The sequence below is a fragment of the Heteronotia binoei genome, chromosome 9, assembly GCF_032191835.1.
Source record: "Heteronotia binoei isolate CCM8104 ecotype False Entrance Well chromosome 9, APGP_CSIRO_Hbin_v1, whole genome shotgun sequence".
Taxonomy (NCBI): domain Eukaryota; kingdom Metazoa; phylum Chordata; class Lepidosauria; order Squamata; family Gekkonidae; genus Heteronotia; species Heteronotia binoei.
In genome coordinates, this window is record NC_083231.1 from 107874421 (window position 1) to 107897192 (window position 22772).

Genomic DNA, 22772 nt, shown 5'->3' on the forward strand with positions numbered 1-22772 from the left:
GTCAAAGTGTGTAATATTCTCTGCAAATTTAGCCATAAAATAAAAATCCCAGTTTCTTGTGCCAGAGAGAGAGACTGGGAGCACCGATATTTTTCCAGTTTATGGCAGTGACTGTTTTGGCTGCAGAAAGGAGAAGTGAAATCCTTTCTATCATAGAAGAGCAATGCCTCAAAACCTACCCAATTCAAGAAGAGGTTTTCTGGAGTAAGGGGGAATATCTAGGTTTGTAATTATTTTGATTGTTGTAATACTGATTTCCAAAATTGACAAATATTTGCGACAATGCATCCAACAATGTAATCAGGGGTGTCAAATTCATTTGTTAGGACAGCCAGATCTGACATAAATGGGCCTTTGTGGGGCCGAGCCATGCATGTCCTAAAATGTAATGGCAGATATAGACTTTATAGAGGGCACAGGCCAACATAATTAAATATATCAATCATGTATTTTAACTTAACTGACTGGTTTTTATGCTTAATTTTAATTGTTAAATTTAAAGTTTTATCATTTATGTTAATGTCTAAGTTGTTGTTAGCCGCCCTGAGCCGCCTAGGCGGGGAGGGCGGGATAGAAATAAAAGTTATTATTATTATTATTATTAATCTTTAATTTAAAATACAAACATGCTTAAAACTCTTGCAATGTTTTGTTTAAAACAGAAAGGGGAGAATAGTGGGATTTTGCAATGCAATTATAAAAATAAAGCATCCCCCAAAAGCACAAAGATTACAGCAGAAACTTAAAAAAATAAAATGCTCTCAGCCTGGGAAAACATGAAATGGCAAGGCACTGCAAGTTTCTCCCCCCCCCCCCCCCCGCTCCCTCAGGTCTACTCAAGTTAGCAATGGCTCTCCAGTGTCATATCTCCCTTTGGCTGTGGGTTCCCAACTTAAGAGTACTCACTAGGCACTAGTTTCTACTCCACTGAGAAGAGACAAAGCTGATTCAAGGCATCAACGCTTGGTTTCCAAGGACACAACTCCAGGAAGCTTCAGCTGGCCTTAGGAACCCTGTGAAGTTAAGCTCAGCTCCACTCCATTGGAACAAAGTTGCAAGGAAAACATGGAGGGGATTTCCCATTCCGTTCTGCTCTGACCATAGGCCTAAATAGGAAATGGGAGCTCTGTGCTTCCAGCCACGCAATAATTCAATCAAAACCATGGACCATGGGGAGAAGGGGCTCAGATCTTCCACCTGCCTTCCTTTCCCAACCTGAGACAACTCCAGGGGGCTGTTATTTGCTCTGATGAAGACACTATGGTTGTAATCATAGCAGTAAATGTGTAGTCTCCCAAAGGCTTCCTGGGGCCATTTCAGGCTGGGGGAAAGGTGACAAGAAAAGGTCTAAGCCTCTTCTTCCCCAACAAAGCAATTCCATTCTTGATTGGGCCTGTGAACCAACCCAGGGCCATAATATATTTACACTTAGGCCATAATACAACATAGGCAGCAGTATACAGCACTCCCTCAAATAACTTAAGCTTTTCAATTCCATAAATATGCCACAGTAAAATTTTATACACTAAGCCGAACACGTTTTATGTTATTAAAGCAGTCAAAAAAATGCACTATATGCTATTAAAGCACTAAAATAAGTTTCAGTTTGACAACAGGCATACATATACTTCAGGTTTTCCCAAAATTCCTTACTTCCCCACCACCATAGCTTTAAAAGTTCTGAAAAGTTTACATGTCTAGGCAACAGTAGTTTAAAAGTTAAGAATGGTTGCTGTGTGATAATTATGGGGGCCAGGTTAAGTTTATCCTCATCAGATAATGAAGGAAGCATCAGCAGAGGCAAATGCAGTGTGCTGTCGGCAGCATGCCAGCAGTACTGTTGCCTACTCTCAAGAGTGCAAACTGGAAACAACCCACAGGCCACCTTCAAGAGGGGTTTAGATAAAAATATGGAGCAGAGGTCCATCAGTGGCTATTAGCCACAGTGTGTGTGTGTGTGTGTGTATATATATATAAAAATTTGGCCACTGTGTGACACAGAGTGTTGGACTGGATGGGCCATTGGCCTGATCCAACATGGCTTCTCTTATGTTCTTATAGTGACCACAATTACTAAGAATTTCATGCACTATAATTCCAAATTTATATGTAAAACATAGATGCACACATACATTAAATTATGGAACACTCTCAAATATGCCTTAACACAATAGAAATTCACAATACAAAGTAGAGTCCCATTGTACAGGAGGTCAACTTCATATCCTGCTTCGAAGTTCAAATTTTTCCTCCTTCCTCTTCCTCCTTCAGCTGTTCTCTGAGCAGTTGCCTATTAGGAAAGTGACAAGACTTTGATGTCACCTTAAATGTACTATAGGAAGAATTTATAATAATTGAAGGAGGAAGAATTTGAAGTTGTCTTTCATTTGGATTGTGCTTGAAATTACTGGAGTGGTCTCCATGAAAAAGACCTTTGCTGGAAGGAACTTTTGCACCTTTGCTGGAAGGAACTTCAAAGCAGGATATGAAGTCGACCTCCTGTACAATGGGACTCTACTTTGTATTGTGAATTTCTATTGTGTTAAGGCATATTTGATGGTTCCATAATTTAATGTATGTGTGCATCCATGTTTTACCTCTAAATTTGGAATTATAGTGCATGAAATTCTTAGTAATTGTGGTCACTATAACCCTGTGGGTTGTTTCCAGTTTGCAATCTAGAGTGTACTCTCAAGAGTGAGCAGGGAGTGGCAGAGGGGCCTCTGAGTCCCTGTCATGGGCACTACCTGCTCACACTGCTGCTGCTCTTCCCTTGTCCTTGCCAATGATCAGCTGCACAGCAGCCAGAGAACTGAGTCACTGCTTGACACACAACTATCAGTGGAAAGGGGCAGGCTGCATGGTTCAAGGCCATGGGCACCTCCCACTGCCGCAGAGCGCACCATTGGGACTTGCTGTCTGTTCCTCTTCTACCTACTCTCAGGCTGTGGAAGGGCGAGCAGTGAGTGCCCTAAAAGTATAGTTAACAGGCATTTTTAGTTTAACTGGCAACCCCCAATGTTGCCCATTAACAAAGTATATTTCAGGGGTGGCCAACGGTAGCTCTCCAGATGTTTTTTGCCTACAACTTCCATCAGCCCCAGCCAGCATGGCCAACGGCTGGGGCTGATGGGAGTTGTAGGCAAAAACATCTGGACAGCTACCGTTGAACACCCCTGGTATATTTTATCCCTATGTTTGGATTTGGGACAAGCTTTCTTAGCCAGGGGTTCTGCTGCACAGCATTCAGCTTAACGAACGGACGATCAGATCTGACGTGTTGGTTCTGTCCGCAGAACCAATGGAACCAAGACACTCAAGGGCAGGCTTGCAAGTTGGTTGGAAGTTGCAAGTTCTAACCAGTTCTAATCGGTAATTTCGAAGGCAAGGACTGACTGTGTTTTGCAGGGACAGACATTTTCACTGTTGGGTTATTAAAGCAACGGAGTGCTTTCTCCCATAAGCTTGCCTTCAAGCGCACTGCTCAATCTGAATGGCTTTCAGGATCAGTTGGGAGGCAGATCTTGCACATGGCTGTATTATGAATTTCACCCAAGCAGAAAAGGCACAAAAAGGTGTTCATTTGAACAGGTTATTTTTGCACCACACTGGGTACATTTTTTAACCTAAGCCTTCTGCTACACTTCCCAAAGAGGGAAGAGAGCCCAGGAGCAAAGAAACTTCAAGAAAACTCACAATACCCAGAGCTGAAGAGAACATGTCCTCACAATGCAGCGAAGAAAGGACTGAGAAAAAAGGGGAGTTCCTCCCAGGAGAGCACGTGACCTTTAGGTGGGAAACAGCCTCTAATGAGTTCTGCAGGAGAGGGGCTCACTTTGGGGTGTTAAAAATACCAGAGTAGCTGTAACAGAGCCTCTGGTGGTTGGCCTGCATAAGCCATTGGGACTGCACAGAAGACTGAAGATGAACTCAAGACCACACAGCTCAAAGGCAACTGAAGCAAAATAGCTGTTGATCCAGGCAGATACTCTCACCATTAGAGGGCATCATATCCTAAATTCACCATCACAATAACTGAATAGTTTTGGTAAACCAAGATAAAAACATGTGTTTTGCCTCTGTAAAGGGAAGTAAGTTTATAAAACTTAGATTTTACATGAAAAATGGTTCAGCGGCTTAATATTTAAAGCCGTCGAGGAAATAACACTCGTACAGCACACGGGACCTACTATTTAGCAAAACATTCACAGTGAACTATATCTCGTTCATGCATTTGTTGCTATAACACCTGGACAAAATATTCCACATCTATGTAAACTCAGACCTGAGACCTTTGTTTACTTAAAGCACTGGCATTCAACCATTTCTCACTCTGTAAATTTAACCTCCCAGGAATTTACCAATACAACAGTCTAATTACAAGAATTCTCTACCATGCTCAAGAAGTTCACTGGACACTGGAGGAGAAGCAAAGGTAATGAAGATTACACATCTCGATTTAGCTGTAGAAGACAAACTGAAAGGGCATATAGGCTAGATTCCAATTGGGGCCATACAGAGAAGGTTCAGTTTCCACTTAGTTTTGCTAATAGAACACATACCCTCCACACACTTATTAGCACTTTAAGGCGTTATTATAAAAGCCAGTCTTTTCCCTTTGAAGTGCTACCAGCAACAGAAGGAGGGTATTTAGTGAAACTAAATGAGCACAATAAAAGGGTCAACATTTTTCCTCCTCCAAACATGGCCCCCATCTACATTGGGCCCATATGCCTTTTACCAACAGAGGTCTGTTATCTTTGGTGCATCAATTCTGGTCCAGAGATCCAAAACCAGTTATGTTTGTTTAGTCAGTGTTTTGCCCCATTAGCATGGAATTTGGAAAAGGGGAGTATCATATGAAAATACATACACTGGTGTTGGAAGCCCCCCCCCCCCTTACCTTGTTACACTTTTGTTTCCTGAAGACCCTTTCTCCCCAGCCAAGTGAACTGTGAAGTGCAAAGCAACATTCATATGATATACTGTACTCCAATATGAAATTGCAGGCGTATGCTACTGGACTCCTGACAATTTGAGAGGACAATTCCTACCCTAGCGAAGTCACACAACTACGAAAATTACGGACTTCGCCTCTCCATTTTAAAAGATAAACATGAGATTTAAACTGACTCAAGAAATAACACACCCATACTAGTATTGTACTGCATTAACAAACAGCCCCAAGTTTTTTTTTTTTTTAAAAAAATGTTACTTGCTTCAAAAGTATTTTGTAACAGTATGAAGAAGTGAAATGCTTGAAAGCCTTTACATCTTCGCTCATCGCTGCTCCTGATGAAGGAAGATTGGAGCAATTTCTATGGCTTCTCTTCCTTCAGTGTTCCACACATGTTTTGAAAATGATAAAAAAAAATCCAGAGAACTCAGTGAAATGCACACGACAATGAAGTCCACAGAATTCTTGGCGAAAGTGGAAGCAGAACCAATAGACACGGGTCAGCAGATGCAAACTACGTGGACAACTTCTTGGCCTACAGGGTTAGCACCAGGCTAAATTTTCCAATGGCAGGATGGAGCATCCCTACATCCCTCTTCCTGCTACAGCCCACTGATCTCCACAACATGTTGCTCTGATGAGAGAAGGAGCCCTGAGGAGTGCCAAGCAGGGGGCTGAAGGAGGAAGACAGAATTGGCAGAAATTGCCAATGTAGTCTGGACCCAAACAGTAAATCTGAAATATGAAAACTCTGTGTTACTGATGAACCAATCCACAGGCTCTCACCTGTATATCTTTCAAGATTTAAAATGGATATATTCCTTAATCTAATACTTCAGCTCCTTTTCTTCTGTGCATCAACAGCAGACATCAGGGCTCTCATCATACCTTGAAGCATCTCTTTATCACCATCTACTCTGGATTTTGTTTTGAACAGGCAGCCTTATAAAGAGTTCTAGGAAACTTAAAAGTTCACTTACTACTTCCTGACAACTGGGCAGATCCTAACAGAGTGCTCATTAAAAACCAGGTCTTTTTTTTATAGCAGGAACTCCGTTGCCTGTTAGGCCATACACCCCTGATGTAGCCAATCCTCCTGGAACTTACAGTAGGCCCTGTACTAAGAGCTCTGTAAGTTCTTAGAGGATTGGCTACATTTGCAAAGGAGTTCCTGTTAAAAACAAATCTAAACAATCTCTTCTGATTGTTCTGTTAAGATGAAGTGGAAAAGTTGTAAATATAAAATATCACCAGGATAACCTGTGCAGTTTTTCCAGTACCAAACTGTACATTTCTATCCTCCAAGTACTACTCACTACAGTCCTAATGTATACCACTAAATCTGTTCCACTAAGCAGCTGGATAAGAAATAACTGGTTTGAGAATGGACAACATATTGGAGCAAATTAGACTTGTTATCAATATAAATAGCCATAACAATTAAGGTTGTTGATCTAATAACAGAAGCACAAAGTTAATTTTCAGGTAGGGCAGATATCCAATAACACAAAGGGATTTATTTATTTGAATAAATATAACTGGCTCCTGAGTTGTGCGCAACCCACAATGTGCATGAATTTAAAATACAGGGGTCTGATTTTGTGCCTGTTTTACACACAAAATTATTTCACTTGCAGTACACGCTCTGCTGACACTAAGAGTAGTAGAGGAGACTTTAACCACTTCTTCCTCCTTACTGAGCCACCTGTTTTACATGGTTGTGGTTCCCCCACCCACAACAACTCTTTTTTAGTATGCACTAGTGGGTACCGAGGGAAAGTGGAAAAGATAAACCAGTGGAGCTGCATAAGTTCCAACTCACTGAGATGTAAATCACCAAAGAAACCCAATTTAAATTGCTGGTTTTAAGTTTTCAGTTTTCTTGGTTGTTGTTTTTTTAAAGCAACGTGCTTACTAACACATTGTTTTAAACATGCAATAATGTTTTGAAGGCGTTACTTGCCCTGAGAGATCCAAGCTGGGCTAAAACTAGAAGTGAGGCCTTCCCTGTTCCCTGTACTGCAGGCAGAACACAAGATCTTCCAAGCCACAGTAACTTGGGAGGAAAAAATAACAGCAGAATCCAGGGGTGGCCAACAGTAGCTCGCCTCATGTTTTTTTGCCTACAACTCCCATCAGCCCCAGCCAGCATGGCCAATGGCTGGGGCTGATGGGAATTGTAGGCAAAAAAAAAACATCTGGAGAGCTACCGTTGGCTAGGGTGACCATAATGTCTGAAGGCCAGCCAGGGACACTGGGGGGGATGGGGGGGTCCCATCATTGTGGGACCCAGGGGGCCGGCGCAGCGGCACGCCGAAGCAGCCTGTCACTAATAACACCGGTCGAGATGCAGGACAGGAACCTGGAAGTGACCGACAGGCTGCTTCAGCGTGCCGCTGCGCCGGCCCCCTGGGCCCCACAATGATGGGACCGATGCCACAGGGACGGGCTCGAAACACTCTATAACCCCTCAAAAGAACAGCAGTCTAGCTCGCTTCCCCCGAGCCCTGCCGCCATAAGCCTCAAGGGGGCTCATTTTGCGGCATCTCCCGGCGGGAGGGTGGCACCCGCACGGGACACATATCAAATGAAAGAGGGCGCGCAGGGCTATCAGAAACAGCCGGCGGAGGGAGTCGGGAGACCACTCCACTGGGGGATCCACACCCCGAAAGTGATGAAGGTGGCGCAGATAGAGCCAACAGAGCCAACAGGACAAAATAAATAGGCTGCATTATGCAGCACAGTTGAGAAAGTGCCTTATCCCATATACTGATGAAGTAAATACAGGATCTGAGAACAAAATTGCACTAGAAGACACAAACACAAAGCTCCCTTACACTGAATCAGTGCTTGGGTCCACCAAAGTCAGTATTGTCACATAAGAGAAGCCCTGTTGGATCAGGCCAGTGGCCCATCCAGTCCAACACTCTGCGTCACATAAGAACATAAGAGAAGCCCTGTCGGATCAGGCCAGTGGCCCATCCAGTCCAACACTCTGCGTCACATAAGAACATAAGAGAAGCCCTGTCGGATCAGGCCAGTGGCCCATCCAGTCCAACACTCTGTGTCACATAAGAACATGAGAGAAGCCCTGTTGGATCAGGCCAGTGGCCCATCCAGTCCAACACTCTGTGTCACATGAGAACATAAGAGAAGCCCTGTCGGATCAGGCCAGTGGCCCATCCAGTCCAACACTCTGCGTCACATAACAACATAAGAGAAGCCCTGTTGGATCAGGCCAGTGGCCCATCCAGTCCAACACTCTGCGTCACATAACAACATAAGAGAAGCCCTGTTGGATCAGGCCAGTGGCCCATCCAGTCCAACACTCTGCGTCACATAACAACATAAGAGAAGCCCTGTTGGATCAGGCCAGTGGCCCATCCAGTCCAACACTCTGCATCACATAACAACATAAGAGAAGCCCTGTTGGATCAGGCCAGTGGCCCATCCAGTCCAACACTCTGCGTCACATAACAACATAAGAGAAGCCCTGTTGGATCAGGCCAGTGGCCCATCCAGTCCAACACTCTGCGTCACATAACAACATAAGAGAAGCCCTGTTGGATCAGGCCAGTGGCCCATCCAGTCCAACACTCTGTGTCACATAAGAACATAAGGAGGGAGGGAGGGAAGGAAGGAAGGAAGGGAGAAAGGGGGGAGGGAGGGAGGGAAGGAAGGAAGGGAGGAGGGAGGGAGGGAAGGAAGGAAGGGGGGGAGGGAGGGAGGGAAGGAAGGGAGGGAGGAGGGAGGGAGGGAAGGAAGGAAGGAAGGAAGGGGGGAGGGAGGGAGGGAAGGAAGGAAGGGGGGAGGGAGGGAGGGAAGGAAGGAAGGAAGGGGGAGGGAGGGAGGGAGGGAAGGAAGGAAGGGAGGGAGGGAAGGAAGGGAAGGGAGGGAGGGAAGGAAGGGAAGGGAGTGAGGGAAGGAAGGAAGGAAGGAAGGAAGGAAGGAAGGAAGGAAGGAAGGAAGGAAGGAAGGAAGGAAGGAAGGAAGGAAGGAAGGAAGGAAGGAAGGAAGGAAGGAAGGGAGGGAGGGAAGAAAGGAAGGCCGCCCCCTGCCCCCCCCGCCCCCCCCCCCCCCGCTTTCGGCCCCCTTACCTTATTCCAGGGCGGCAGAGTCCAGCGGCGGCGGGGAGTCCTCCGGCGGCGGCCTCGCGGCGAGGGAGGGAGGGAGCTGCCGGCGCTGGCCTCTGGAGGCCTCCAGGGACCAGCGCCGGGCCTCTCCGCTACCGGCGCTGGCCTCTGGAGGCCTCCAGGGACCAGCGCCGGCTGCTCCGCGGCTTCCCCGCGGCCTCCGCTGGTCCCTGGAGGCCCTCCAGAGACTCTGGAGGGCCTCCAGGGACCAGCGGAGGCCGCGGGGAAGCCTTCGCTGGCCGGCGCTGGTCCCCGAAGGCCTTCCAGAGGCTCTGGAAGGCCTTCCGGGACCAGCGCCGGGTGCTCCGCGGCTTCCCCGCGGCCTCCGCTGGTCCCTGGAGGCCCTCCAGAGACTCTGGAGGGCCTCCAGGGACCAGCGGAGGCCGCGGGGAAGCCTTCGCTGGCCGGCGCTGGTCCCGGAAGGCCTTCCAGAGCCTCTGGAAGGCCTTCCGGGACCAGCGCCGGGTGCCCCGCGGCCTCCGCTGGTCCCTGGAGGCCCTCCAGAGACTCTGGAGGGCCTCCAGGGACCAGCGGAGGCCGCGGGGAAGCCTTCGCTGGCCGGCGCTGGTCCCCGAAGGCCTTCCAGAGGCTCTGGAAGGCCTTCCGGAACCAGCGCCGGGTGCCCCGCGGCCTCCGCTGGTCCCTGGAGGCCCTCCAGAGACTCTGGAGGGCCTCCAGGGACCAGCGGAGGCCGCGGGGAAGCCTTCGCTGGCCGGCGCTGGTCCCCGAAGGCCTTCCAGAGGCTCTGGAAGGCCTTCCGGGACCAGCGCCGGGTGCTCCGCGGCTTCCCCGCGGCCTCCGCTGGTCCCTGGAGGCCCTCCAGAGACTCTGGAGGGCCTCCAGGGACCAGCGGAGGCCGCGGGGAAGCCTTCGCTGGCCGGCGCTGGTCCCGGAAGGCCTTCCGGGACCAGCGCCGGGTGCCCCGCGGCCTCCCCGCGGCCCTCCGCTGGTCCCTGGAGGCCCTCCAGAGACTCTGGAGGGCCTCCAGGGACCAGCGGAGGCCGCGGGGAAGCCTTCGCTGGCCGGCGCTGGTCCCCGAAGGCCTTCCAGAGTCTCTGGAAGGCCTTCCGGGACCAGCGCCGGGTGCCCCGCGGCCTCTCCGCGGCCTCCGCTGGTCGCTGGAGGCCCTCCAGAGTCTCTGGAGGGCTTCCAGCGACCAGCGGAGGCCACGGAGAGGCCTCCACCACTGCCGCCGGGCCCCGCGCGCGGGCGGGGAAGGCGGCGAGGGAGGGAGGGAGCGTCCCTGCGCCTGCGCAGGGGCCCTGCGCAGGGACGCTCCCTCCCTCCCTCGCCGCCTTCCCCGCCGGCGCCCGCGGCCCACCGGCTCCGGGGCTGCCTAAACCGGGACCTTTAATGGTCCCGGTATAGGCAGCCCGGGATCCGGGATTGGGTGGCCAGATCCGGGAATGTCCCGGGAGACCGGGACGGTCTGGCCACCCTACCGTTGGCCACCCCTGGAAGATACACTTGGATGCATTATACAGTAAGAATACTTTATCTTAGCAGCCCAGAAGCGCAAATAAATACGTAATACCCACCAAAACATAACCTTCAATCTGAGGGAGGCAGTCCTTAGGAATCCAAAAAGTTCCAAGGCAGTATGCATTCAGGGGCACATTCCATAAATAACCTACCTCTTCCTCCGCCAAACCAGACCCATAAAACCTTCTACTGACAACTTCTCAAGCCTCGCAATGTTGAGAGTTTTACCATCATGCTCTATAACCTCAGTCAAAAGCTACCCTTTACAAGATTTAAATGTGTCATATCAGTGGCAAAGGCACCTGACACTTACCACAAAAGACAGTTAACTTGCCAAACGTTTTGGTCAAGCTGCTAATGCGTGGTTTCAATAATACCTTGTAAGCTCAAGTTCCACAGCATGCCTATACATACTTGAGAATTAGATGCAAAGCTATGCACCACCTTTGATCTGTCCAGTTTTGCCTACTGTCTGCTCTCCCCCTCCTCCCTTGCTTACTTGGCAACTACAGGAAACTGGGCCTTCACCTCTGTTGTCCCAGCTACCTGGAATAGCCTGACAAACCACGCAGCAACCCTCCTTTTTATTGTTCTTTATAAGTATAACTTATAGTATAACTTCTTTATATACTTATAAGTTCTTTATAAGTATAACTTAGGTTTGGTGTTTGTTTTCAGCAGCACTGGTTTTGGACTTTGTTGAGAATGGATTTCTTTTTTTTAAGTCTGGTTGCCTGCTTCGTGATTTTTTTACTTTTACTGTATTTTTATCTGAAGGAATTTATGTTGTGAGCTTCCCTCAGCCACTCAGAACAAGTTAATTTCTTTAAATAAAACCACTTGCTGAATAGTTTACCGTATATAGACGACCCAACATACATCTACATCCTTATCCCAGGGGATGAAGTCAACAAACAAGTAGAACAGAGTCCTAAAGGTTTTAGAATTGTGGCTGATTTGTTCCAAATGATATGGCAAAGAACGCAATGCCTCAAATGTCTACTAAATTGTAACAAACTAGAAGCATTCATCCGAAGAATTAACTGACTAGCTCAAACTCGCATTTATTTAACAGATCTTTACCCCACTTTTCTCCTCATAACAAGGAAACTGTGAAATTCGGCATTCAATGCTGCAGGGGCACTCAACATCACAAGTGCAAGAATCTTCCTATGTGCAAAAATGTGTCATATCAGTGGCAAAGGCACCTGACACTTAACACAAAAGACAGTTAACTTGCCAAATATTTTGATCAAGCTGCTAATGTGTGGTTTCAATAATACCACCCCTCATGTTGTTTGGTTTATTCTTTCTGTGAATTGTTAGCTGTTATGGGTCTCCATTAGGGGGAAAAGCATATCCATCTTCCATAAAGCTACCTGTTTATCTGATCTGGAACATAATCTTGCAGGCCTGCATTTGTCTCCTATCAAAGAAATAAGCAGAATATCAAACTAGTAGTCAGTGATCTATGGCTGCAATATCAAATGTGGCTCCATATGACTCTTTTTTTTAAAAAGCCTCTTTACGTTAAAGTGTACTTGGGGAGTACTTTGGGGAGGGACGGTGGCTCAGTGGTAGAGCATCTGCTTGTTAAGCAGAAGGTCCCAGGTTCAATCCCCGGCATCTCCAAAAAAAGGGTCCAGGCAAATAGGCATGAAAAACCTCAGCTTGAGACCCTGGAGAGCCGCTGCCAGTCTGAGAAGACAATACTGACTTTGATGGACCAAGGGTCTGATTCAGTATAAGGCAGTTTCATATGTTCATATGTACCAGAGAAACAGTAGGATGCTAGACAACCAAGTATATGAACAGAATGGCAAAGATTTCTATGGAATGGAAGGGCTTCTCAGAGTTGTTTTACAGAAAGAGAAATGTAAGTAATCAAAGGGTGAAGCATGCAAGAATTTATGCCAGTGTACTAAAACAATCATGCAGGGTGCTCCTGTCATGTATATTTATTACTGAAACTTTGTGCATTCCACTTCCTGTGAAAGGATTCGCAACCACCACTGTGGAAACTTTTTAGATTTATAATCCACACATCAATTATGAGTCATGTTAAGTTTTATATTTTCAGTTATCTAAATCAGCTCTCTTATACTGGCTCCTTGTTGACCTCTTATTTTGAATTTCTTTTTTATGTCGCTTGGTTCTTTAATTGTTTCTGACCCCTGCTCTAGCCTTTCTGCTCTCAAAACTCAAGTCTTATGACCTGAACATGAACTTTTACAAGTACTGCCAGAGTAAAGTTGCAGTCTCATGAGTCATCTTATATATGCCAGAATTTAATATACTTAGCAGTCAGTTTATTTGATAAATATATAAAAACATTCTCTTCAAATCTATCTCAGAGGCCTATATACTTGTATGCAAACCTATCACACAAAGTCTTTTGGTTCTACCGATACTGTTTTAAGAAAGTAATTTCTCCCCAATGCCATTAACTAGGCCACCACAAGTCCACAAAAGTAATCGCAATCTACCCCACATTTCCATATACCACTGGTCTGAATAAGCAACTGATGAAGGTATTTATACACAGAAATATAAACTGGCTTTCAACAGATGGCTAATTGAAAGATTAAGTACATTTACAAAGATCTGTTCCATTTGGGCTAGTATCCATATAAGGTTGGGGTCAGCATTTGAAGGCTTTTAGATCAATGGCACTTAAATCTCAACTGTTATGAGGAAGAGGCTTTTCTGGCAGGCTTTACTGGAAAGTCACTGTGGAGCATGGAGATTGAGGCACTGAGTAGCTTACTACTACTCCCTCTCTTCTCAAGGTGGACCCTTCAGGAAACCTGGTCAGTGACCAGGGCTCTCAGAAGGGGCCATAAAGTACTGCCTCTGCCGGATGTCTGAGCATTTATTTGCCAAGCTATGATGTATGCTCTGTTTCATATAACAATTCTAAATTCAGTATCTTACTCCTCTGCCAAAGGTCACTGGGAACATAGTATATGCAGGCAACAAAACCACTCTCTCAGTGTATCATAAATAACAATATTGGAATGGTTTATGCGAGCTTGAAGGAAACAAGGGTATATTGATGCCATGTTACATTCTCAAGCAACAGCCCCACACAATTGCCAACCTCTCTCTATAAACATTCCTCCATTATATGCTGTTTGCTTTGCAATGGTTATTCAAATACTATCTGTCATGTGTGACAGAAAACTATCTGTAACCACTTCATACACACATATCATTCGAAAGTTCTGGTAAAGGCCTAATAACTTCTGACAACTGAACCCAAGGTAGTATTTTCATTTAGCACCATCAAGTCAGCGTATAGAAAGCCTAACTCCCAGTGTTTTCAGAGGTGCTAGTGGGGCAGAGCGCAGAAGGTCTGACTTAGGAGGTGGGATATCTCTTGTTCTGGATGGGGTGTACTCCTCCAAAGGAGCACATTTGTAGCCTGGGGATACTCCTGGATCCAGGCCTCCTACTAAATAAACAGGTTGCAATGGTGGCAAGAGGTGCCTTTCGCCAGCTTGCTCAATGGGCTCCACAAGGGGTTACTTAAGACTGTACAGTTGGTATAGAATGCTGGGACCAGAATGAGTCATACTTACCAGATCACTCCTTTAAAGCCTTATACAACTTGGGGCCAGCATACCTTAAGGACCACCTTCTACATGAGAGCCAGTTTTGTGTAGTGGTTAAGAGCAGCAGATCCTAATCTGGAGAACTGGATTTGATCCCCCACCCCTCCACATGCAACCAGCTGGCGATCTTGTGCCATTCACAGATCTCTCAGAAATGTTCTCTCAATAGAAGTTCTTGAAAGAGCACTCTCAGTCCCACTTACCTCACAGGGGGTCTATTGTGGGGAGAGGAAGGGAAGGACATTGTAAACTGCTCTGAGTTTTAAACCCAATTCTTCTTCTCCTGTACGAAACCCACGCACATACTCTGGTCACCTTCAGAGGCCCCTTGGTTTGGGTGGCCTGCCATCTGAGCTAATGGGTGGCATCCACAAAGGGCCGCAGCTGTCTCACTAGCCAAAGCTCCTGAAAGACAACCCTGGCCACCTGTTCATCCAACAGGAGGTCTGGGTCCAAGAGCTCCCCCCCAAGGTATGAACCTACTCCTTTAAGGGAAGTGAAACTCCCTCTAAAGTTACACATGTTTAAATGCTTTTACTGAGTTATTGTTTTATTCAACTCTTGTGTATATACTTTGTTTTAAAAAAATTTAAATGCTGAAATGTTTTAACGTTTGATAAACTCCACCTTGGGATCCCATTTGAGTGCAAAGGTGGCATAAAAATGTTTCCAATGAATAAAAATTTAAATGTTGTATTCAGGGCTTTTTTGTAGAACAAGCCCAGCAGGAACTCATTTGCATATTAGGCCATACTCCCTGACATCACCATGGTCTCACACAGGTTTTGGTACAAAAAGCCCAACAGGGACATTTGCATATTAGGCCACACCCCCGACTCCAAACCAGCTGGAACTGCATTCCTGTGCATTCCTGCTCAAAAAAGCCCTGGTGGTACTTATTTTGGCCGTATCATTCCACAGTAACCTACCAAAGTAAATTAGCTACATTAAAGTTCAGTTAAAGGTTTGTAAAGTCAAGCAAATGAAATTGCTAATAATCAATTTAGCTAATTTTTCCCTTAATCCAGCAAACTGAATGAACTGCACTATCTCTCATTAACAATCTAAAGCAAATTTCTGCCAACACAGAAAAGGACTAACATCATTAGTATTCAGAGGTTAACAGATCATACCTTAAAGGCTCCTTATTTTCAATTATGCTTACAAAAATTTAAGTGCTTGCTAACTAACTGGGCGAGTTAACTACTTTCAGAAGAACAACTGCAACAGATTACAAATGAAAACTAGCAAAACTGCAAACACAGAAATAGCCAAAAAGCACAACACTATACTGCAAGCCATTCCTATCCTAAGAATTAGCACCTGCAAATTTCAGTCTCAAAGCCACTCACAAGGGAACTAGATAAAAAGATGAGAGGCACTCAGACTCCTCGCCATGAGACTAAATTTGATCCCCAGTTCCTTATTCTTCAACCCAACTGCAAAAACATTCTTTAAAAGGTTCACAGCCTAAAATAAGCTTCAAAACACCCCAAACCCCATACAAACACAGGCATTGTCTGACTTCATCTGAAAACACTTGTTTTCTGTTGCCCCAGATCGGACCAGAACCAACGGGTTGAAATCAAAGAGTTTTTGGCTAGACATTAGGAAGAACCTCCTGACAGAGCGGTTCCTCAGTGGAACAGGCTTCCACGGGAGGTGGTGGGCTCTCCTTCTTTGAAAGTTTTTAAGCAGAGGCTAGATGGCCATCTGACAGCAATGCTGATTCTGTGAATTCACATAGATTACGATAGGGAGGGCAGGCTGCATTACATCAGTGCTTAGTTCCCAAGGCCCTTTCTTACATGCCCAGGGAAATGCTGAACGCCACTTTGGGGTCAGGCAGCAATTTTCCTCCAGGCCAGTGATCCTGGAGGTTTTCTGCCATCTTCTGGGCATGGAATGGGGTCACAGGGAATGTGGGCGGAGGTATTTGTGAATTTCCTGCTTTGTGTAGGGGACTGGACTAGATGACCTTGCAAGTCCCTTCCTACTCCATGACTCTATAACGTGTAAGGCGGTATACACTGGACCTTGGACCAGACCCCAGTGTTGGTGCCAAGAACTTCAAGGGAGAAGGGCAATCAGGAACCACAGAAGGTTTGCACTGCAAAGTGCTAAAACAGCTGCATCCCAACTCCAACCTCAATCTCTGAAGCACCCCAAATACACCCCTAAACTCTGAAGACTATGCCCAGCAAAGTGAAGCAAACTGGCGCATGCCTCAAAACCAAGTACATGCATATACACATGCAAACCTATGTGCAACTGGCCTTTCCAAGAAAAAAAGAGCAACTCCAAAGGAGAAAAAAAATCCTGGTTATGGATCTCTTTTCATCTGCCACAGGACTCTGCTCGACTTTAAACATGCTTGCTGAAGTCCTACTGAGTTTAGCAGGACTTGATTTTCAATAAGTTCAATAGAACTTGATTTTCAATAAATTCAATAGAACTTGATTATCAATAAGTGTGCTTTAAATTTGGACTGAGGTCCTACTGTCAGTGGGTTCAATACACAGAATTCTACACAGGATCTTGCTGTCCAGGACAAGATGGCCATCCAAAAGGTGAGCACCTCTTGAAGTCCCGTAAAACTTAATTGGTAACGCCCACTACTACAGGAACCTAGACAAGCAGTAAAATTAAACTGCAGTCTAGTAACATCTTACGGCCTGACAGCATTAAGTCCAGCTTTCATGAACTGGTGCTGACTTCATCAAAATGCAGCCACCCTCTGGCCCTATGCATGCACAGTGGCTGCAACACTAGATCTAGAGTCCAGTTCACATACCATCACACAAATGGGCTTAACAATCCTGGGCAAGTCAGAAAACCAATATAAGGTTTACAGACGAACGGTGTTTTTTTTTCCTCCAACCCCAGAAGCACCACTATTTTCCCAAATTAATAAACGAGGCTAAAATCAGAAAAGCTCATGCTGGGAAACACCTTTACACCCAAAAAGGAGGAAGACATGGCAGCAGCTCTTGCTAAATGTTTACAAAAACAGGGCTGCTGAACCCTTCAACTCCTGAGACGTTCCTCATTTCCCAAAAGGCAGCATTAGTGTGAGTCCAATGACCCATGAAAACTGGAAGTTTACCTACCTTAGACTTCCACAAACAAATCACTCTTACAGTGGATCTTGGCAACATCATGATACAATACACTGTATACAAGTTACAACCATTTCTGTTAACAGGGTGGGCAGTCTTTAATAAATCACCAGTATTTTAACAGCTGTGTAAAAAGAGTACTGCAACTTTTTGTTTGATAAGCTGAACCTTCCAAAATTCCTTCTTTTATGCACCTATTAAGTGTACAAGACACCTACCACTAAATTCCATCCGTTACCCTAGAAACAAAAGCAGGAAAATAAAGCTATATAATTTTAAAAGTATGCCTGTTTCAACACACACACCCTTCAAGTAAAAAAAAAACTAGCCTGTTTCACAGAACTGTTGAAAGGACAATATTGGAAGCGCTGTGAATACCAAGCACTATGCAAAGTTTATGATCTTTATAACCCACCATTCTTCCATTGGGAAAATCAAAGCAGATGTAACAAAGGCTAAACACTGGCCTAAACTTCTTTCTTTATTGCTTTCACGACACCCCATAGGGTTTTCAACAGAAGAGACATTCAAAGGTGGTTTGCCACTGCCTGCCTCTGCATAGCAACTCCGTACTTCCTTGGTGGTCTCCTATCCAAGTACTAATCAGGGCCAACACTGCTTAGCTTCTCAGGTCTGACAACAACGGAACAGCATAGGCTGCCCAGGTCATCGCCAACCAAAACTGCATTAAGTGCTGTCAAGTCACTTCCAACTTATGGCGACCATATGAATTAATGACCTCCAACATGGCCTATCATTAACAGCCTTGCTCAGGTCTTGCAAACTGAGGGCCGTGGCTTCCTTGATTGAGTCCATCCATCTCAAGTTGGGTCTTCTTCCTCTTTTCTGGCTGCCTTCCTCTTTTTCCTCCCATGATTGTCTTCTCCAGTGACTCTTACCTTCTCATCATGTGACCAAGTACCATATCCTCAGTTAAGTCATTTTACTATTTCTTTTCTCCAGGAGTATCAAATCTGGTACCTTCCACCCATAGGTGACAGGGCCACCTGCTAAATATGTTGTCTAGTGCAAGAAAAAGGTGGGCCTTGAGTCTGAAGAGACAGAGGAGGACTAGTGACTTACAAGCCCCTGCAAAGGATGCTGAAAGGAGGAAGGAAGGGGGGACACTGAGAGAAGCTGAGTGCCCCCCCCTTGTCTAAATCAGAACCAGATCTAGAGGGAAGTAGAGGAGGCGCTTGGCCTGGGTCTTGCTGGAGGGGGGGGGAGCAAATTGGGCATGGAGTCCATTCTATTCTATGGGCCCATAAGATAGAATGGTCCCATAAGGGGGTGTAATTTTTTTAATTTTGCCCCCCCCCTCAAAAAACATGTAGACCCTTTGTCCAGTGTTCCCTCTAAGCGTGAGCTAGCTCCTGGTTTTTTAGCCTCTAGCTCACACATTTTTTTTGTTTTTTGCTCAGGAAAAAAAAGGGCCCAAGAGCAAACTGATTTATGCAGTGGCTCGCAGCTTCAATGCCAGCAGCTCGTGAAATACGATTTTTGCTCACAAGACTTAGAGGGAAACACTGCTCCTGTCCTGCTCTAGATGGCTTCAGAGGCCCTGAGCTCCGGTTCCTCCGAGGGGAACCCGGGCGGGGCCTAAACTGCAAAGAGTAGTCCAGCAGCCCCTTTTAAGCCGAACCAGTTTTATCGCAGCGCGAGCTTTCGGGAGACACAGCTCCCTTCGTCGGATGCAGGCACGGATCTATGCAGATCCTCTGGATGCACGGCGGGTGGGGCCTAGCTCTCCCCCTTCCCCCGCTGCGGGGCACCTCACCTTCCGCCAGCACCTCCTCCACCGTGACCTGGTAACGTCCTACAGAGAAGACCCGGCTGCTGCCCACGGCTGGGCCGCCCGCCGCCACCACCGGCCCGCCGCCCGCCGCCACGGCCGCCGTCCCACCGCCGCTGCTGCCGCCGCCGCTGCCTCCGGTCCCGTCCGACTTGGGCATGCGAGAAAACTTCTTCATGGCGGGCGAGGAAGGACCACGGGAGAGAAGCGAGCCCGGGGAGGAGGAGAAGCAAGCAGCGCAGCAGCCGCCGCCGCCCAAGGAGCCGCCCCTTCTTCCCTCAGGCGCTGGGACCGGGAAGCTTCGCCCGGCGGCCCTACGGCCACTGTGGGGAACAAGCAGCCGTCACCCCCCCTTCCCCGCCGCCCCTCCAGCGGGCTCCGCGCCTCACATTCCGGGAAGGGAAGCCGAGCCGCGGCCGCCCCCGCTCCCTCTCTCGCACTCGCCCAGCTCCTGAGGGAAGACGAGCGAGGAAGGCCCCGCCCCCCCTTCCCAGCCTGAGAACGAGGCTTCGAGGCGCGCGCGCTCCGTCCTTCCTGCGCGTGCGCCCGCCCGCGAGGACGAAGCACGCCGGACTTCGCACCCGCCCGGAGGGTCCGAAAGTGACTTTTTTTTTTGGTGGGGGGGGTCGGCGCATGCGCGCTCCCTCGACGTTCTCGATACGCTCTCGCTCGCGTCTTCTTATCTCGGGAGGCTGGGCTGAAGAGCGAGCGCCGAAGGAAAGCTGCGCGTGCGCGTTGTGTTTTCTCTCTCTCTCTCTCTCTCTCTCTCTCTTTTTAAAGCTCTTCTCTACCCTCTTGGTTGAGACTGTTATTTCCCCCCCCTCCCTTTTTCTACTTCAGCGCCTCCTTTCCCAATAGATGTGCCGCCGGAAGTGAGGTTGCCACGCCTGGCAACCCTTGCTACAGAGGGAGGGGAGTGGTGGGGAGGCGGTTTTAAAGCGTTTCGCAGGGCTTGCTGTAGTGGATGACTGACCCTCCCCTCCCTCCCCTGTTGGCGTGACGACGCCAACGTTCTAAACGGTTCGGGCTTGTCGTTGGGAAAGGAGGGGAGGGGGATGTGGCAAATCGGCCTTCTCGTAGAAAGTGTTGGGGTTGCCAACCTCCAGGTCAGGGCTGGAGGTCTCCCGGAATTAACAGGGTTCTCTAGGCAACAGAGATTAGTTCTCCTGGAGAAAATCAATTCTGATTATAGGGTTGCCAATCCCCAGGGGGAATCCTTCCCCCCCCCTTCAGGGTCATCAAAAAGGGGGGGGGGAGAATGTTGGCACTCCATTATACCCTATGGAAACCTATTCCCATGCATAGGGCAGGGGTGGCCAATGGTAGCGCTCCAGATGTTTTTTGCCTACAACTCCCATCAGCCCCAGCAAGCATGGCCAGTGGCTGGGGCTGATGGGAGTTGTAGGCAAAAAAACATCCGGAGAGCTACCGTTGGCCACCCCTGGCGTAGGGTATTGAGAATTGATCCATAGAGAATTGATTCATAGAGAATTGATCCGTGAGTATCTGGTGCTCTGGAGGGGCTGTTTTTTGAGGTAGAGTCATAGCATCTGGTGCCTCTCCTCGAAACACCCCCCAAGTTTCAAAAAGATTGGACCAGGGGATCCAATTCTATGAGCCCTCAAAGAAGGCGCCCCTATCCTTCATTATTTCCAAATGGAGAGAAGGCATTTAAAAGGCATGTGGTCCCTTTAAACATGATGACCGGAACTTCCTTAGGAGTTCAGTCATTTATCTCAACCTTGCTCCAAACTCCCCAGATATTTCTTGACAGACCTGGCAACCCTAGTTCTGCTAGCAGTTTTGCCAGGGATCTTGGAGAGGTCTTTGTGAATTCCCTGCATTGTGCAGAGGGTTGGACTAGATGACCCTGGTGGTCCCTTCCTTCCAACTCTTTTTTTTTCTCTTTTTTTTTTCTCGGCTTGACTTCGTGAACGAATATTTAAGAAGGGTGCAGTAGTCCACGTCTGCTGCAGGCTCGCTGGTGGCTGACAAGACCAATGCGGGACAGGCAGATCCGGCCACAGTGGCTGCAGGGAAAAGTCTGATTTGGGGTTGGTGCTGTAGCAGCGCAATTCTTCCTCAATCTCCTTTTGTCCTCAAGACCAGCTATGCGTGCATTCTCAAAGGAAGAGACAGCCTGGTGGATGGTGTGCCTCCATGCTTTGCGATCTGAGGCTAGGTCAGACCACTGGTGATGGTTGATGCGACAGGTGCCAAGGGATTTCTTCAAGGAGCCCTTGTACCTCTTCTTTGGTGCCCCTCTATTTCGATGGCCGGTGGAAAGTTCGCCAACTCTACACTTCTTTGAAAATGGCTGCTTTGAAGGGCACACTCTATGGTATACCCTAGAGTCTAGGAGAAACAAGTCCTTTCCCAGGTATTGCACATAAATCTCCAGGAATTTCTCAACGTGGAATTGGCAACCTTAATTTATAAAATTAAATATAAACTTAGTTGATCGCTAAAACACTACTGTTTTGTTAAAATGTACAGTTTTGTCTTGAAAACGTCATCTGGTGTGCAAGGTTTTGTCGTTCACACAAGCACCTGAAGATCATTTCTGTGGCCAGAAGTCCAGTGCCACCTTAAGACCGACAAAGTTTTATTTGTCGGTCTTGAAGGTACCACTGGACTTGAACTGCTGCTTCAGACCAACATGGCTACCCACCTGGATCTGTAATTTCTGCCATAATCCAACTGTTTGGAGACTGGAGCAGTGCTCCTAAAGTACTGCTTTGCACGTTGCACCTTCGGTAACATTGCCCGCTTTGAAATTAAACTAAGGGGGAGTCATTCGCTTGGCAACCAACGCAAGCTATTGCTGAAAGAATAATCATATTTCAAATATAAATGCGTAGAATAGATATATAAGTTACTGGATGCAATTCCCCTGGTTGGAAATTTTAAAGAGATCGTGTTAGTTATTTCAAAAGCAGTCTAAGCACAGTTTTTATATCTGTAGAAACTTCAAAGCTAACAGATACAATTTCACCCGAGTATCAGAACTGTTGTAGTTATATGGATCATCAGTACCAAAATCACTCATCATTTTTCTGGCCTGTAAAAGTAATACGAGATAGGCGGGGCTTTTTTTGAGCAGGAACGCCGTTCCGGCCAGCTTGGCGTCAGGGGTGTGACCTAATATGCAAATGATTTCCTGCTGGGCATTTTCTATGAAAAAAGCCCTGATAGGTATAATTTATGAAAAACGTTGAGCCTTTATCTTTAAATGTTTTAACCAAAGATGCTGCTATTTAAATATTTGCTTTTACAGTTGTTGCATAGATTGATCCAGTTCTGCTATTTCATACTTGGTCTTCTTTGTGTTCAAAGTAGTCTTATAAGGTACATTCTGCGTAAGGCTTTAACTGACTGCTTTGTGAGCCATTACAAGTGTTTTGTTAGCATGAAGCTCTGTTTCAAATGCCTGGTTTGTGCTGTTATCTTTAGAGTTTGCATCTTGCTCTTTACTGCTGTCGCTGTTCTCTTCTGGAGCATTTTCTCTCCTTGTCGGGGAGCCATTTGATATTTCCCACCCACCCCCCTCCCGCATACAAGAGCCTTACCTTGTCTTTGGCTGGCCTGGTTTTACTGTTTTCATCATCCTTACTGGGGCCAGCCAGTTTAATGATTCACAGTTGAAAAGAAAAGAAAAGAACAAATCTTCAAAAG

At 47.0% G+C, this 22772-nt stretch overlaps 1 protein-coding gene and 1 non-coding gene across 2 annotated transcripts in view; one reads left to right on the forward strand and one right to left on the reverse strand.

Moving 5' to 3' along the window:
* BMP2K (BMP2 inducible kinase) overlaps nt 1–19296 on the reverse strand; it is a 56011-nt gene extending 36715 nt beyond the window's left edge. The window contains exon 1 of the mRNA XM_060247142.1: nt 19083–19296. Coding sequence (XP_060103125.1) covers nt 19083–19275 — 193 coding nt within the window. The 5' untranslated portion in view covers nt 19276–19296. The remainder of the gene's footprint in view (nt 1–19082) is intronic.
* On the forward strand, nt 12138–12204 carry TRNAN-GUU (transfer RNA asparagine (anticodon GUU)). Its single transcript has one exon. It is a non-coding gene; the product is annotated as a tRNA-Asn (tRNA).
* Nucleotides 19297–22772: the final 3476 nt, after the last annotated feature.